This window comes from Schistocerca cancellata, chromosome 10 (genome assembly GCF_023864275.1).
Source record: "Schistocerca cancellata isolate TAMUIC-IGC-003103 chromosome 10, iqSchCanc2.1, whole genome shotgun sequence".
NCBI classification, from domain to species: domain Eukaryota; kingdom Metazoa; phylum Arthropoda; class Insecta; order Orthoptera; family Acrididae; genus Schistocerca; species Schistocerca cancellata.
Window position 1 is genome coordinate 44,260,110 of NC_064635.1, and position 16,625 is coordinate 44,276,734.

The 16,625-nt window shown below is 42.7% G+C and overlaps 1 protein-coding gene across 1 annotated transcript; it reads right to left on the reverse strand.

Moving 5' to 3' along the window:
* Window positions 1–1,477: 1,477 nt before the first annotated feature.
* On the reverse strand, window positions 1,478–16,168 carry LOC126106717 (cuticle protein 16.5-like). The gene is made up of 5 exons (XM_049913097.1): window positions 16,087–16,168; window positions 8,346–8,474; window positions 5,582–5,952; window positions 3,487–3,600; window positions 1,478–1,723 (listed from the first exon to the last, which is right to left on the reverse strand). Exons 1-4 carry the CDS (start codon window positions 16,099–16,101, stop codon window positions 3,519–3,521), a joined length of 597 nt encoding a protein of 198 aa, XP_049769054.1. The 5' UTR covers window positions 16,102–16,168; the 3' UTR covers window positions 1,478–1,723; window positions 3,487–3,518.
* Window positions 16,169–16,625: the final 457 nt, after the last annotated feature.

The window sequence follows — 16,625 nt, forward strand, 5'->3', positions numbered from 1 at the left end:
GATAGAGTATAGGAATGATCACTGTTGTTTACGATCAAATTGATGAATAAACAGAGGTGTACAAATAGCCACCCGCTGTTATTTATGTTGTTTGGTGAGGGCATGCGGAGCCCATATATCCGACTTTTTTATGTACCCCATTGCATGAAAATGTCACACGACTTTAGAATGATAGCAGTTCAACACATTTGTCAGTTCTTGCGTATACTGGCGTGTGTCATTATCGATTAATGCGTTTAAATAACCTCCGTCAAACCCCGAAGATCTTTCTGAACGCGCAGAGTCACTAATGTCAAAACGATCCTCCTTAAGACTTAAAAAACGATTTTCTTGCCGTGCTCTTTCCAGCGACATTGTCCCCATACACTACGCTAATGTTTCTGGCTGAATCCGCTGCTGTCGCCCCTCTACTCACTGAAACAGAAGAATATGTCGGAAATGTTCCAATTCCTCCACTTAGAAATACATGTTTTAGAGTCCAAAGCTCCACTCTCTTTATATGACAAAATGACAATGTGTAAATTCAAATCGCAACAGTGAAATAAAAATAAAAAATGAGGTTCGCGTCCTCCCTCGCGCATTGGTGTGTACAGGAGTAGATCGTGATAGTAGTCTGATACAGCTCTTCGAACGTTGCTTGGTTCGAGCCTTTCACTGTCCTTAAAAGTCTGAAGCCAGTTGTGTAACCCGTGTACTCGGTTTACAAGGACTCCGTGTCTAAGCATTCAAGAGTATACAGTCATTGCCATAAGTTACAGCTATCAGTGTTTTAACAACTCCTTGTGGTTTTTCTTTATTTTTTTCCCTTTGTTTAACGTGTGGTGATTAAATTCTGTTTCAGTGTTTTCTGATTATCACTTTGCGATGGGAATTATTCAGTCGCTTGTTGTTGCTGTTCGGCTATGCAGAGTTAACTGATACTGTCTTAACAAAGAAACACTGTTATTTTAAATTGTTTGTTTCATTTGAATGAGGTTTCAATTATTTATTGATTGATCGAATCATTATTCTAAAATATTTCTGGCCAGAGACGGTGTAATGTGTAATTTTGACGAACTTAAAAGAGTTGTTCGCTTTGTGAACTAAACTGATTATTGCGTCTTTATTGTGTTTACGTATATTTCATGTTTTAGAAGTATTTTCCACGGCGCTATTTGGCCGGAGCGTCTACAATGGCCTGTTCATTATCACCAGCTGCTGCCAGATTTGAGTCCCGCTCACATTTGTATCAGTGAAAAATATAATTTATCGAGTATCTGCAGGAATTTAATGTTATTGTCATTTATTGACATGCACAGTGTTCGAAAATTTAAGTAAAATTTCCTTTATTGTGTGAATATTGTTTATTTGATGTTCTGCTCCTGCCATTCACCAAGCAGTTCTCTCTACGTCCATTTCAGTGTGTTGTAATCCCAACGAAGGAATGTTGTTTTTCCCGAAGGTAGGTAGGCAAAAACAAAAATAAAGTTAATCAATGTTTGAATAAATAGAATCTTTATTTAGTAATGTACATTTGCGTCTGCACTACAGGCGTAATGTTTTTCAGCCGTTGGCCGGCGATCAGAGAGTTGAGTCGAAAATAAATAGGATGTTTATTTATTGATGTACATTGGCTCTGCACTGGAATCTCAGAGTTGGTCAGGTGTTTGTGCTTGGCGGGAAACTCGTGGTGAACTGAAGATGGTGATCGTTGTCCGTGATACCACCGGAACGGATCGTCCGCCTGAAAAGATAGAGGAGAAAGGCCATGAGATTTACCACGCTTTCTGAGAAAGGCAGCACCCGTCTTTGCCAGACAATATACATATCAGAAGCTGACAATATATTACACAAAATGATATTATCAATGTAGTACTTTCAGATACCAGAACCCACTCAAAACGATACGAAGTTGAAGAATTTATTTCGTCCTTCAGTTAGATATTAATCAAGTAAATTATTTATAGTGTAATGTCATTTTGAAAAAAACTGCAAATATGAAGGGAAGGAGGGCGAAATTCAGAACACGTGAAGGATCAGAAAAGTGTTTTATTGGACATACTCCGGAAAAAAGTGAGAAAATCCTCTACCTGCGAAGCAAGGTACAAAAAACGAGCGACGCCAAATAAAAGGAAGCACCATGACAGTTGCAACCCCCTCAGTCGCTTCTAGGTTTACCAGAGCTGTGTGAAGTTGTGGTTCATCATTGTGAAAATTGCGTAACGAATGGTGCTAATTATGTGGAAAATGACATTTTGTAACTGCGCTCTTGCTCTCTATTTGTTTGTTGTTGTAGATCGTGAGTATGTTGAAGTTTCCACGAAAAGTAATGAGATTTAGAGAACGTTTTCACAATGTTTTACTGACGCTTTGAATTTATGAAGGTCTCAAATAAAATACGGGGCCCGGAATGTTGGTCAGCCTGTATGGAAAGCAGATTTCAGTTGTTCGAGTCGAAGGGCATGACAGGGAGACGGTGTCTCATAAGCGAATGAGACAGGGTTGTAGCCCAACCCCAGTGTTATTCTATTAGTAAACTGAACAAGCAGTACAGGTAACCAAACAGAAATTTGGTACGGGTGTTTAAGTTCCAGGAAAGGGAATAAAATCTTTTGAGTTTGGCTGCGCCATACTACTGAGAGAAGTCAAGGGTATTGGGGAAGCAGCTGAAAGGTATGGATAGCATACTGACAAGAGACAAGAAGATGAACATCAACGAAAGTAAACAAGGATAATGGAACAGAGTCGTATTAAAGCAGGCGATGAGAGTATTAGACTGAGAAGTGAATCACTAAAGGTAGTAGTGCTAAAGCTGCAGCTGATAATGGCCGAAACAGAGCTGACGTGATAAGCAGACTAGCTATAAGAAGTAGAGAATTTATGAGAAAGAAGTTGTTGACATGAGTTATAAATTTAAGAGTTAGGCAGTCTTCTCTGAAAGAATTTGTCTGGAATGTAGCCTCTTACGAAACTGAAATGTGAACTGTAATAAGGTAAGACAAGAATGGAACAGAAACTTTTAAAATGAGTTACTACAGAGGATCACTGAAGATCTGAAGATTTGATGGTCAGGATAAGTAAGTAACGAGAAAGTGCTAAATATAACTGGGGAGAAATGGAACTTACGGTGCAACTTTATCAAATGAAGAGATCAGTAGATAGGACGAATTATGAGACATAAAAGAATCATCCGTTTCGTAATGAAGGGAAGGATAGTAGTGTTGTGAGGGGGGGGGGGGCTGTGGTAAGAATTGTAGGTTGAGCTTAAGCGATGAATGCAATAAGCTGGTACAAGCGAATGTATGTTGCAGTAGTTAGTGAAGATGAGGAGACTTGTACATGATAAACTAGCATAGAGTTCTGCATCAAACCAGTCCTCAGACTGAAGGCTGCAGCAACATCAAAATTAGTTTCGGAATGACAAACGTATTGTGTGGCCATATATCTAAAGAACAGTGACTAAAGACTTCAGTCACAGTCCTGCCGTGGTAAGTTAGATTGACGTACCTGTGATGCAGACGCTGAGATGGCGATGTCGCTTAGTGGAGAGCGTACTTGGCGATGGCGGGGGCGGCGTAGGACAGAGCGGGGGCGGCGTAGCTCACAGCGGGGGCGGCGTACCTATAACAGGAAGGACAATGTTACCACTCTCTCCCACGCTGTCAAACCGGGTACAGGACGTAGCTATAAAACCACCTGCGCCGCGGTGCATGCACTGCCTCTCACTAAGCGCTGACTCCCACTCTAGTGCTTGCATACTGGAGGGACTTAAAGTTTCTTAATTCTAGATTTAGTGGCGTTATCGAATTTTGAGACAATTCCACTGAAAAGTCAGAGTAACTTCTCTTTCCTTCTGATATTAGCCCTACTATTTAGTATGGATAACATGCGGTGGAACCAGAAATCTGTGTAACAGCCGACCGGATTGAAAGAAAAGATTATTTGGTTCACTCGAATCACAGTCGTGTGGATCGATGGCGATGTGTGTAATTGGCAGACTGATCAGGGAAGTTATAACCGTGAAACCTTTCGCAACAGATCACATACGTGGATGTCCATACGACAGAAATTCTATAATTATGTAGTCGAAGTGAGATATGTGTATAAAAAATGTAATACGGTAAATAGTGAGGCTGGTATATCTTCAATCCACAAGGAATAAATTTTAGGATTATTTATTTGAAGCATCTTTTGCTTCCAATAGAAGTAAGAAATTTTGTGAGTTTGGGGGGAGGGGGGAGGAGGGTGGCACCCTGTTGTGTTTTAACACTTACGCAAAACATTCTAGCTTACAACATAAAGAAAACCATGACAATAAACAAAAGCATAATCGGAAGAGCATTAGCTTGGCCTAGTAGCTTATGATGACTTCCAGGCGAAAATTTACTATGAGTCGAAAAACGTTGAATAAAAAAAAGAAATGTGTCTTCACCAGCTCCAACAAGGAAAAAAAACTGATCGTAGTAGAACAGTCACACCCATTCTATTCCTATTAGTTACAGAAAGCTGACCGATTAGTTATTCTACCACCCCCTCCCCCCACCGCGCGGTGACACAGAGACACACACGTCACACTGGGCCGAAATTTTATCTTTGGCAAGGTATGTCATAATAGAGAGATCAGGCTGAAGTTACTTGCAAGAGCCAGCGGACAAAGAAAAATATTGAAACACAGAGACGCCGTACGTGAGTTGCCAGAGCTAACATAGAAATTGCTAAATACCGATAGTGACATTGAAGCGTTTCTCTTCGGCACTTCCCAACATGTCATGTTAATTCCGTACGAAAATCCGAGCTTTGCACAAGAACCACCGTTGTCACAGTCAAGGAAGGCAGTAGCCGGAAGAAGTAACGAAATCACAGTTATGTAGCACATGATAATTTTTCTCAGATTACAAGTAAGTAACCTTAAATTTTATTATAACACGATTGATTTCGAAGCTTCTACACCTGTTTTCGGATGGACCATGATATACATCAAACTATTGCCATATATCCTTCTTAGGACTTGCCGTAAATTTGTACAGTATATAATCTTCAGGTAGCAGTACTATATTGGGCCACATATGCTAGCATTTTCGTATTCCAATGTGTCTAATATCAGGGCGCCTCATGAAGTGATTATTTGATGACGTATGGGTACTCATTTCAATGTGTCTTGTGCTGTAGTCTACTACATGTAACTTGGGAAACATTATAATCGTGTCATGTCGTTTCGAATAAAATAGAAGGCCTACATCAACAATGACAACTCCCATGCAGATTTCACTAAGGGAATGAACTGGCTATGGCTTCCACAGCAAACGTCACTTGAAATTTAATTTCCTGAGAGAAAGTATGCACAGCATATAAATGAATGAAACTGTAACTACTTCTCAGTATTTACTTGTGTTGCGTACTGCCGATGGCCATCAAGATTTCATAATTTCGATTGAGTATTACATTTCCACTGAAATAGTCCTGATAGCAGCACCACTTATAGACACCAACAAGTGTTGAGGTTGACGATAGCAGATACTATGCTTGATGACTGACCATGCTACGGTAGGCTATAGCAGTTCTTATCCTTGAAATGTCTCTCTACATATCTTACTCGTCTTACCTGGCGTAGCTGAGAGCGGGGGCAGCGTAAGAGTAGGCAGGAGCGGCGTAGGAGTATGCAGGTGCGGCAGCCACTCTAGCGACGGCGGGGGCGGCGTAGCGCAGAGCGGGGGCGGCATAACGGACCGCGGGGGCAGCAGCAATGGCGGGGGCAGCGTAGCTGATGGCCGGGGCCGCGGCGATGGCGGGGGCGGCGTAGCTCACGGCGGGGGCGGCAGCGATCGCGGGAGCGGCGTAGCTGATGGCTGGGGCCGCAGCGATGGCGGGGGCGGCGTAGCTAACTGCGGGGGCGGCGTAGCTGACGGCAGGGGCGGCGGCGTAGCTGACAGCGGGGGCGGCAGCGTAGCTGACGGCGGGAGCGGCGTAGCTCACCTGTTGCAACAGAAAGTATGTTTTGAGGTACACTCAAGAGCGTCCTTCACACATATACATTTACACAACTACTGAATGATCAGACATCAACAGTATGATGATCCTGTACCTACACACGTCGCAGACACAGTTTTTTTTTTGTACCATATTTTCCCTTCTTTCTTGCCAGCAGCTTCATTTCGACATGTGATGTATCGATAGTCATGAAGAATGTGCTGAGCCCAATAGTAAAATACGATCATCGGTTTTTCGTGGTTTACCTGGTTTGTTTGCATTATGTATGTGCTGGGTGTAGAATGTTAGTCAATTGCAGATGAAAACTGCGGTTGGTGAAGCATTCAAGAGATGTATGTGTGTCGAGAAGTGTTTAATGGCTGATTATACGTTTAGTTACTTTTCCACGTAACAAGTTCGAAATTTTGTCTGATATGAAGTTTCAGTATGAAAGAATTTATCGAAAGTCGTGCTGTTACACAAAAGCACTATTTTACGTATAGATTATGAATTTTTCCCTTTTGTGTTCGTCCCACGATGAGTCCATTGTGCTGTCTCTAATTGAGGTGGTTTCGACCTGAAGTGAATTTTACAGCCTTGTAGCCGTTGTGTAATCCAGTGGCCCAACAACATCGTAGGTGACCTTTAACCCACTTAGCTCTACCATTTTCTGTATGCAGTATTCCCTGAAAATATCGAAGTTTTCCGTTGATATGAAAGATTTTCCCATGATTATGGGTCACATCTAAACAGGTTGCCGTGTTGAATGGTGTAAGCAGGTAAACGAAGAAATGTAACTAGCAGCGGTCTCAGAAGAAGTTGTTTACCAATTTTAACAAGCTGCCATGATCGAATAACGTCCAGCATGGCTTTCAATTATTCAGCTTTTATTTTGTTGAGATGGAGACCATACCACCAGAGAGAAGCCTGTTGGTGAAGGTTTCGTTTAAAGGTCTCCATCATAATACTAATCTGAAATGGTGATAAGGAAGCGCCCTTAAGCAACCATCTGCGAATCGAAAGTCGTTGGTGGGTCTTGCAACAGTTCTGTAATACATGTACCGAATGTCTCTTGAACGTTATTTTTCAAACAAAGGGGAAAGAAGCAAATACGGATTGGTATGAGAGATGTCTTTGAGATATTACAGCCGAGTGGAATTGAAGTGGAAGTCCCGGAGCGAACTAGCAAACTCCCTGGCTACTGAAACGGCCCAGGTAAATTTTTGAGTTGGATAGGAACTGGGAGAATTCCACCAAACAATCAAATAAAATGAGATTTTAACTCGCCATCCAGATTTGAGTAGTGTTTTCACCGATGGGTCAAGCAGTGGGACTTTATCGGCAGCTCCATCGCTTTCCCCGAATACATCCTTAGAACATGGATTCCAGTGTTATTTCACTTTACTATGGGGAATTGTTTGGTCACCTGAGGACAACGGAGCAGATGAGGTGCCATCGTGGCAATAAGTTTCTCAGATGGCCTGATTTCCCAAAGTACATCATCATTTCTATTGTTCAGCGAAAAGATATTGTGGGAAATGAACTCGCTAATGCAGCTGCGTACGAGGTATCTACCTTCTACCTCCTGCTCAACAGTTATCCTGCAGGCTCTTATCACATATGCGACATAAAAGTAAAAGTGTCGGTATAGGCTCAGTGGCTGGAATTAACAAACAGTAAACTTCTTAAGCTGAAACTTTACATTCTTCTGGCCACAAAAAGATAAAAAGTTTCCCGTAAAATATTCAGAGTAAGATGTTACCCACTGACTTACGGATTCCTCTTACAGTGGGGAAGCCAAGATTGTGTCACACATGTGGAGCACGGCTGTCGATGCGACATATGTTAATTGAATGTCTGACAGCAGACATGAGTCTGTCGCAGAAACTGACCTCTAATTTGACTGATGATGAGAGGAGTGTGATTCGTGTTTTAAGATTCCCAAAATGATGGGTTTGAAATTTAAGTATATCGTTGTGTGGATTGTTCACCAATTACAGTAGTGGCCCAGCCACAGCACAGCATCTTTTGAGTGTGTATATATTGATACTGTTCTGTGTTTCAATTGCGTTTTATGAATGGTTTGATATGAATCTTCCAATGTGAATGCTGTATTTGAATTACTGGTTTCTTATAGCATTTTCACCTCCCTGTTCTCTCTTTCCTTCAAGCAATGGCGCGGATGATCTCCCTGTTTGCCATCTTACAACAGTAAACAGTAACTAAGTAACTCAATAGCAACGTACATCACAACAAGTGTAACAGCTCCCCAATTTGAACAGTCCTTGCATAGCCCTAGTTTATCACGTCGTGAGTGTGGTAATGCGTCTGACTTCTACAGTACTACTGTGCATTGTGGATAAACGTACGGTCTGGAGAAGTAACTGTGTTGTACTTACAGCAGCGGGGGCGGCGACGGCGGCGCCGTATCCCAGACCCAGCAGTCCTCTCTTCTCCTGCTTCTTCTCAGGGGCGGCCTCCTTGTTCTCCACGGCCTGGGCGCACACGGCGGCGGCGAGAAGGATAGCCTGTACAAAGAAAACAGACCGTAGTACTACAGCCATAACTGCACTGGTATAAACATTCGTGACATCCTGCTTCATCATTCGTTTGGGTGCTGTGTCTGGAAAATCTCCATAGTGCTTGTAAGAGAGAGAAGACAATTCCCTTCACCCAAAGAAGTAATCTGGACAAGGTACGACATCAACGTCTTGTATAAGAAATCCAGCTTGGCTGCTGTCTTCTTTTACAAAAATGAGCACGTTGTACAGAGAATTATTCACCCTCTTGAAAGGGTACAGTGGTCGCTTTGGAAATCTGTAGATCAGAGATGGCCACTGTGTGCCAAACCGCACGTGAGTCGGATATGCTGACGGCGTGTGGACCGAGATTTGGCCTGTGTCGACTCTGCTCGATCCTCTGGGAGAACTCTCTCCAGTTCAGCGCAGTCGTAGCGTGGCAGCTGTTTACCCTTTGCTATTTCTTTGTGGTGTAAAATTTCACAGGTACTGTGACTGTCTGAATAGAGAGAAGCGGTATAGCAGTCTGTTGTCACGAGCCTTTAAAATTGATTGGGAATGACAGAAGAGAGGGATGACAGTTCTGAATATTACGCAGTCACGCAATTAACGCGTTTGCAAGTTTTGTATGAGGTAACACTACAGCACCATCCAGAAGGAATTTAAAGATTTTGTTGACAATGAGAGATCAAACTATTATAACCATCGACAGATGGGATTCAAATTTCCTGACATCAAGAAGCACTTTGTGCTCATTTTTCAGGCATGGGACGCGAAGGAACTGGTGGCACGGATAGAAAAGGTTCTGAAGACCCCATGCATTAGTCCACTGTGAGTTACAACAGCTTTCGATGTAAATGTACAAAAGTATGGAGACTTTGCTACCAAGTACATTGACTGAGTCAAAGAGCCTTCCTGCTACAATTTTTAAAGTTAAAATCCGCTATTGTTGAATTTAAGGAAGGAAAAAGACAGCAGGAATGAAAATTTGAAGATCTATAGTATAACGGATTCCAAGGGCAAGAAAAATTTTATTTTCAGTATCTCATAATCACTCACCAAAGTTTAAAATGCTGTATTTATTTACTCATTAAGGAGTATGATCTTATGTTAAGGATTTAACACAATACACCAAGTATTATAAGTTAAAAACAGTGTACACATCTCGAGGCAGATCACCTCAAGGTGCGCGAATTACCCAAACTATATTCGTCCAGTATTTGAGAATGGGAGCACTTAGTGGTTCCCTACAGACTTAGCTCAGAATTTCAGAATTTTTCCAAATGTTTTCTCACTGTCGAACCCCATTCCTTCTCCCTCCCCTCCACTCACAGGCAAAATAACAACAGAAGAAAGATATACCGCACTTCATGCATTAAAGCTCCAGCATTGCGCAGATGTTTCAATTTGTTGCTACCTTACTACTAACTCTATTCGTAATACATTTTGAGAGGGTTTTCATATATATCACTGACCGTAGCTACAAACTGACATCATTGTGTGACGCGTATAGATCAGTAGAAATGACATTACAAACATTCCAATCGGTTTTGTGAATTAGAGTTGCATTCTTGAACACGTTCACTGAGAGGCTGAGAATTGTGTTTCTAGTTGTGGAATGACCGGCTTATTCGTGCTTTCTTTCATCTCGCGCAGCTTCTTTTCTTGTTCTCACCTTGGGGCGGCTATCGTAAACGGGAGCCACAGTCTACTGTTTTAATGTACTGACCTTCTGTTCCGAAAGTCCAGTCTTTTGAAGCAAGAAGATATCAGATAATATAATATTGCACTAAATTAATTACGTATTATGTGATGTATCTTTTGTTCAAAGAGCTCTGTCATTCAAGGATCACAGAAAATTGTATTCACAACTGTTCGTTGCGCCTAGCTGGTAGATGACACGTCATATATTAGTGTGCTGCTGGTAGCATAACTCGAAGAGTCGACCGTGAGGCATCGATGGCACACGATGGTGTGAACGTGTTAAAGAGTAGTGGTGGCGGTTACACATTTACCGTGTTTGTATGCGCACCCAAAACCGAATTTTTCAAGCCGATTTACCAATATCACTTCTGATTGTTCATGCAAACACTACCAAATCAATTCGGGAAATCCGTTTGTGCCTGCCGATTTTCGTCTATCGCAATCGATATTCTTTCGTATACAACCGTTATTCGACTAATATTGACGGAGTGACTTATTGCGCAGTGAAGAAGAAGCAGAAATATTAGACATGAATTTCTCTCTCTAACATTTAAATGAAGACATATTGTGACTGTGCTCTCTAAATCAAACACAGGAATATTTGGTTTCCACACGCCATGTTTAACTGGGCTAGAAAATCCACTTCATAGCTTAGCATGTAAGCACGTCAGTGAAATATGGTTTCCGACACCGATTTTCGTCTTTCGGGAGTTGAGACCCATGCAAACTTATCACTTCCCACGCCCGGGTTCCCGGGTTCGATTCCCGGCGGGGTCAGGGATTTTCTCTGCCTCGTGATGGCTGGGTGTTGTGTGCTGGCCTTAGGTTAATTAGGTTTAAGTAGTTCTAAGTTCTAGGGGACTGATGACCATAGATGTTAAGTCCCATAGTGCTCAGAGCCATTTGAACCATGCAAACTTAGTGTGTGTTTCCTGTGTCAACAATACATCAGCTTTGTGGAAACATTTGCAACATTCTCCGATTGTGGCGTTGAGCACTGATCGATATGAAAAACGATTATTAATAAGGCGCAACCTGGATACAAATGCGTGGGCTTAAAGAAACGCAACGAAACGTAAATAGCATACTGAATGGTGTGGTACGGTTTAATAAATGTATTACCCTCGCCTGTAACCAAGGTCGCTAATCAAGCCTCTGTGTTGTTGACACACGTCTCAGGGCTAGCCGATCAGTAGGCAGCCAGCAGGAGTAGAAAGGTGGTTGCATATACAATTTGCGCCGCTGTCCTGGATTTAATTCCAAAATCTCCGCAGTGTCTCGTGAAGTCACGGCATATGACACTGTCGGTGGTGATCTTTACGTCGAATGAGGACGTTAAGCTCGGCGATCTGTTTGGCGCTATTTGAGAGGAATTCGCAGCGTGCCGAGTTGCTCCATTTCCCTTTCCTCGCCTTCATAATACCACACAAATGTAGCATCATACTATGATTCACAATTTTACAGTCACCTATAGAGACACAACTGCTACACACCACGAGGGAAGTGGCTATTGCAAAAAGGGAAAGAAAACGCTTTGCTATCTAGCAGCTTAACCTACACCTTGGAATCCAACAACAAAAGATGCCATAAGACTCGCATTTAATTAAGTTCGTGACAGGTAACAATGGACACCAAACAACGGCTAACTGCTCCAGCTTCTCACCTCAACTCGCCTGTGAGGATGGTCTTATAAACAGAAACCGAGCATTAAAGATGAAACAGATGCGATCTGGACTGCTTTTTACTAAAATATTAAGTACAATCGGTTGTTTCACAATGACGCCGAAAATTAATGATTCTTTCCTTTCCTTATAGGCTTCATGATGAATGCGTTTGTTTGTCGCTTTGGAGGTGGAGAACGGCGTTTCTTCTCCTATAGGATTGAGCGTAGCAAAGCGCTGTGGCAGGGAGGAGGCGAATGAAATATCGCTTTGATGTGGCCGGCCTGTTCCAACACCTTCTCCTCATAGCATGTATCTTAAGGAAAAATAATACTTCAGCGAAATGGTGGTTCAGCGAAATGGTGGTTCAAATAGTACTTCCAATACGGATTTTAGAGCAACTTCCAGAAATAACATGCGTCCGCCAAAGAAATGTTTTCAAAATCACTTCTAGTACCGAGAAATGAGTACCTTGTTGCTCATCACTCTGTGACTCTTACGAGGTAAATAAGTCATACAAAAGACTAAACGAAGAGCGGAGTGTTTCGTCACGGATCTGTTTAGTCGGCCCGCGAGCATTACTGAATTGCTCGATCAACTGCAGTGTCAGACTTTTCGGCGACGCATGTAGCAGACATGTAAGAAAGTGACAGAGGTTCCAGAAATACCCTCCATCATGCAGCAAAATGTGGGATGAGGTATACACATGCAGATATCGAAAAGTGATGGTAGCAGCAGTGGTGTGACCCAAGGCAGGAATAAGTAATAAAAGAATTGTTGCTGTTTCTCCCTAAGTCAGAACATCTCACTATCGGATTTTTATTCGCGTATCCCTTTGCAACCAGGAAACATGTATTTCTCTAAAATTTAATGGGAAAAGCGCTTGAAGACTCATAGGAGCCAGCTTTTATTTCAGCTTTCTTTTCAGCTTAACTATTCTTTTACTTAATGCAACATCGTTAGCATTTAGTGCATCATTAATGAAAGAAAGCTTCTTCTTCCGTTACTTGTATCATACTCCTTTTTATGTTACTAGTATCTTACAGAAATGATAGCAAAATACTACACTGTACATAGCTTACATTTCATTGCATAAAAATAAATAATCACAACGAATTTATAACTTTTGCAGTACAAAGACACAATACAGGCTCCTTCCGGTATGTAAAAGAGCTTGAAGTAAACCACCCCGTTTGGAAGACAGAAATATTGTTTGCATTTTATGCATATTGACTTAGTTGTAGTTTTACAGTGCTGATACTGACATGCCGATAGTGACTGGAAGTGTCATCCACTGTGGGCCAGTAATCATACCCACCGTAGGAATTGTCCAGACCTAAGTTTGGATGACGTTCATATATTTTTGATTTTTTTGAAGCACCTAACTAATTTTCGAATCGAGCCTCACAGCCTTGCACCCTCCTCTCTCAGTCCGAAGAAGCCCAAAAGGGTTGTGTCAAAGAGATCCTAAATGTATGGAGGATAATGGTCTTTTCAACAGTCAGGCTTTCACGGCGCTACTCACTAAAGAGTAACCTACAGTGGAGAACTGAAACATCTGTAAAGTACAGTAAACACGGAAGAATCCCGAATCAAATCAGATTTCTCTAGCAGTAACAAGTCTTTATTTTCTGTTAGACTTCCATACAAGAAAGCTGATGTGCGTTAGGGCTTTCTCACCAAAAAACGTACAAATAGCGGTGATAGAGTCGGCACACAACCTTGCCCATTCAAGGCTGAAGCTATGCAATAAACAGGTAATTAGCTCATTCTTGCTATTACCGGTACAAATTTTATACAAAATTACTATTCATATACGTGAGATTAGGAACAATGGGCATTGATACAAGAGAATATACTCGTTTACGAAACAACCGTATCCAGCAGATCATCGATATAGCTCGGCTTAATTACGAGGTACTAACCAGGCGACGACATAGTGCTATCAACTTGACAAAACCTAGTTACATGTGTCGCAGTCTATTCGCGCCGAATTTTAGCATAAACCAGAGTAATCCAAAGAGTCGTTGCAGGTTGGTTGGAAGCAAATCGAGGAACAAAGCAAGGAATTTAAAAAAAATTAGAACCGGAAATTAGAGGATTCTGGGCATTGGAATGGAAAGAGCTACAATATACACTTACACTAGGCATACACAGCAATCTTGTAGGACTCTGTCCCAAAAGTGAATTATAAACTGTGTCCCTGTCTTGACTGTGATCCCTTGTTTGTAGGGGAATTCCCAACCTAATACCAGGAGAAGTGGTAGTGGAACATTTGACTGAAGATTTATAGTTACGGCGTATGCCATGCTCCCAAATTAACCTACCGAAAACCATGGTCAGAATCTGGCAGTGCGCTCAGTCTCTTGTGCTTATACGTAATGGATCGTGATAAGGCAAACGACTACAGTTTGCGACCCTTTTACTCCTCCGACAGACAGTTGCTCTCTTGATTAATACTACTGAACTTTCGAAAGCTCGGAGTTTCATAGTCTATCGACCAGTGCACAGAGGCCATTTAATAGAAGACGTCTTTCGCGAAAGAATACGTGATCACAATATAGTCCACAGTTCGTGGGATTTTTTTTTATTTACTTTGCCACACATAGCTTATTCAGTATCATAATAATACTTGATGTTATTGCTACCGTCAGAATATGGACTGAGAGACGAAAATAGTGAGTAGAAGCAGCAATGAATCTAGAGATAAACCTAACACCAAAATTGGTGACCACGAAGTAGACGAATTTAACTAATTATGCTACGTTGGAAGAAAATAGCCTGTGACGATCGAGGCAAAGTGGACATAAAATACAGTTTATTACCGGCGAAGACAGCGTTCCCGGCCAACAGAACCCTGGAACATGAAGTCAGTGAAATAACAGTCCAGATCGCTATGGTTATTTTATTAAAAATGATCGGTTTCGGCCTAATCGTAGGCCATCTTCAGAACAGCGTCATCAGCAGAATTTGACGATTTCTGGAACAGCCAGTAGATCTCAGTCGCTCAAAGTGCTCAAAATCGTCATTTTCATAAAATAACCGTCGCGATGTAAAGTGTTCCCTTCGCCAATGTTATGTAGCTTAACAGACCGCTGTTTCCCAAAAATGTTATCAAAAATCTTAAACTTGAACGACCACATAGAACTAACAGCAGTTAAGATATCGGACCGACTGAGATTAATTGGTAGAAGCCTCAGAATTTGTAGGTCACCAGGCAAGCCGGAAGCTTACGGACCCCCAGTTCTGCCAATAGTTGCATAACGAAAGTCAGTCTGGGATCCGTAGCAGACAGGACATAAAGGGAAAAAAATATCCAAAGAAGGGCAGCTCGTTTCCCCACTGTTTCGTTAAGTTGTCGCGAATCTGTCACTGAAATGCGCACCCAACTCTGCTGCCAGACGGTATAAACAGGCCCTGTATATGACGGTATGCTTCACTGTTAAAATTATCAGAACGTACACCTCTATTGCTTCTTCCTACGCATAGCTCTCAAAAAGACGACGTATTGGAAATAAGAGAGGTGCTCACACAGAGGATTCCCAGCAGTCACCCTACTGACCGACCATTTGAAAGTGGAATGGGAAAAGTGGGGGGGGGGGAATGAGTGAAGTGCACAAAGTACACTCAGCCAAACACCACAAGGCGCCTCGGACAGTAGAGCAGTGAAGTGAAACTAGAACACAGAGTTCCCTCCGAAGCACACTGATAGGTGGCTTGCGGAGTATAGATGTAAAATTCCAAGTCTGACAAAATGAAGACTTATCAACTCTCATAACTGGATATGTAACTCAACCCAAAGGTCGAAGTAGACGAAGGTCTAGCACCATCCAACAGGACTTTACGTAGTAGAGCACTGCAGTATTCAATTGGTTGATAACAACAATTTTCTGCTGCTCAACGACCAGGCGCAAGTCCTCCAATTGGACTCCAGTTCTGCTACTTGCTTGTCCGTAACCTGCGCCACTGAGCCAGCTGGGCGGATGGGACCAACAGTTGAACGTAGCCAAACTCGTCGTTCCTCGCGACTCCCCTCGTCGTTGAAAGTGAATGCTACATTTTAGTCCGACTGAAAATTTTCGCAGTCCGACTTGAACCGAAAGCCGCGATCTCTCAGTTTGCACCTTTACCGCCAGAACATCAAGCCCGACTTTGCGCTGGTCACGACTACACCTTTCATAATTGTGTAGTTGAGAATGAAAGCGGTTTCTGACTCAAGTAACTCTATTACATGAGAACGAGACAAGTGTACTCACGACAACAGCCTTCATGGTTGGTTGGTTGGTTGGTTGGTTGGCGTCGGCTGGGAGCTGCGCTGTGCTGTGCTGTTTGGGTGAGAGTGTCGATTCCTGGAGCGGGCTGGGCCCTTATATACCGCTCAGGCGGCGGCTGCGGCAGCGGCTGACGGGTACAGGTTCTACCGGACCGGGTGGAGAGGTGAGGCGAGGCGTGTGCCGTGGGTCCCCAAGTCTCCGCTCACCCGGGTCGGACGGGACCAGATGGCAGTAAGTGTCCGCCCTCGTGCAGCCACCGCCTTGGAGAGAGGCGGCCGAGCACCGCGCGAGGTCACCGTGTCTCTAGTTCTAGGCGCATAAGCTGTACCACCATATTATAAGAAGGCGTGACCTGCAGCTCGTAAATATCAGCAAAGGTCGTGAATCATCGCCAAGAGCTACTTTTAAAATCACTATACGGTCAGTTTCGGACCACAGACCCTCATCAGGTATCATAAATTACTTCAAAAACCCAACAAAGCGGTACAAAAGTAGTGGTGTCAAATAATGTACTAGCAACG

Excerpts from the sequence above, each read along its gene's own strand:
- LOC126106717 (XM_049913097.1), bottom strand. Across the intron at positions 5,953-8,345 it reads CCGTCGCCGCCCCCGCTGCT|GTGAGCTACGCCGCTCCCGC; the intron begins GTAAGTACAACA and ends CTGTTGCAACAG. Across the intron at positions 3,601-5,581 it reads CCCGCTCTCAGCTACGCCAG|GTACGCCGCCCCCGCTGTGA; the intron begins GTAAGACGAGTA and ends TTCCTGTTATAG.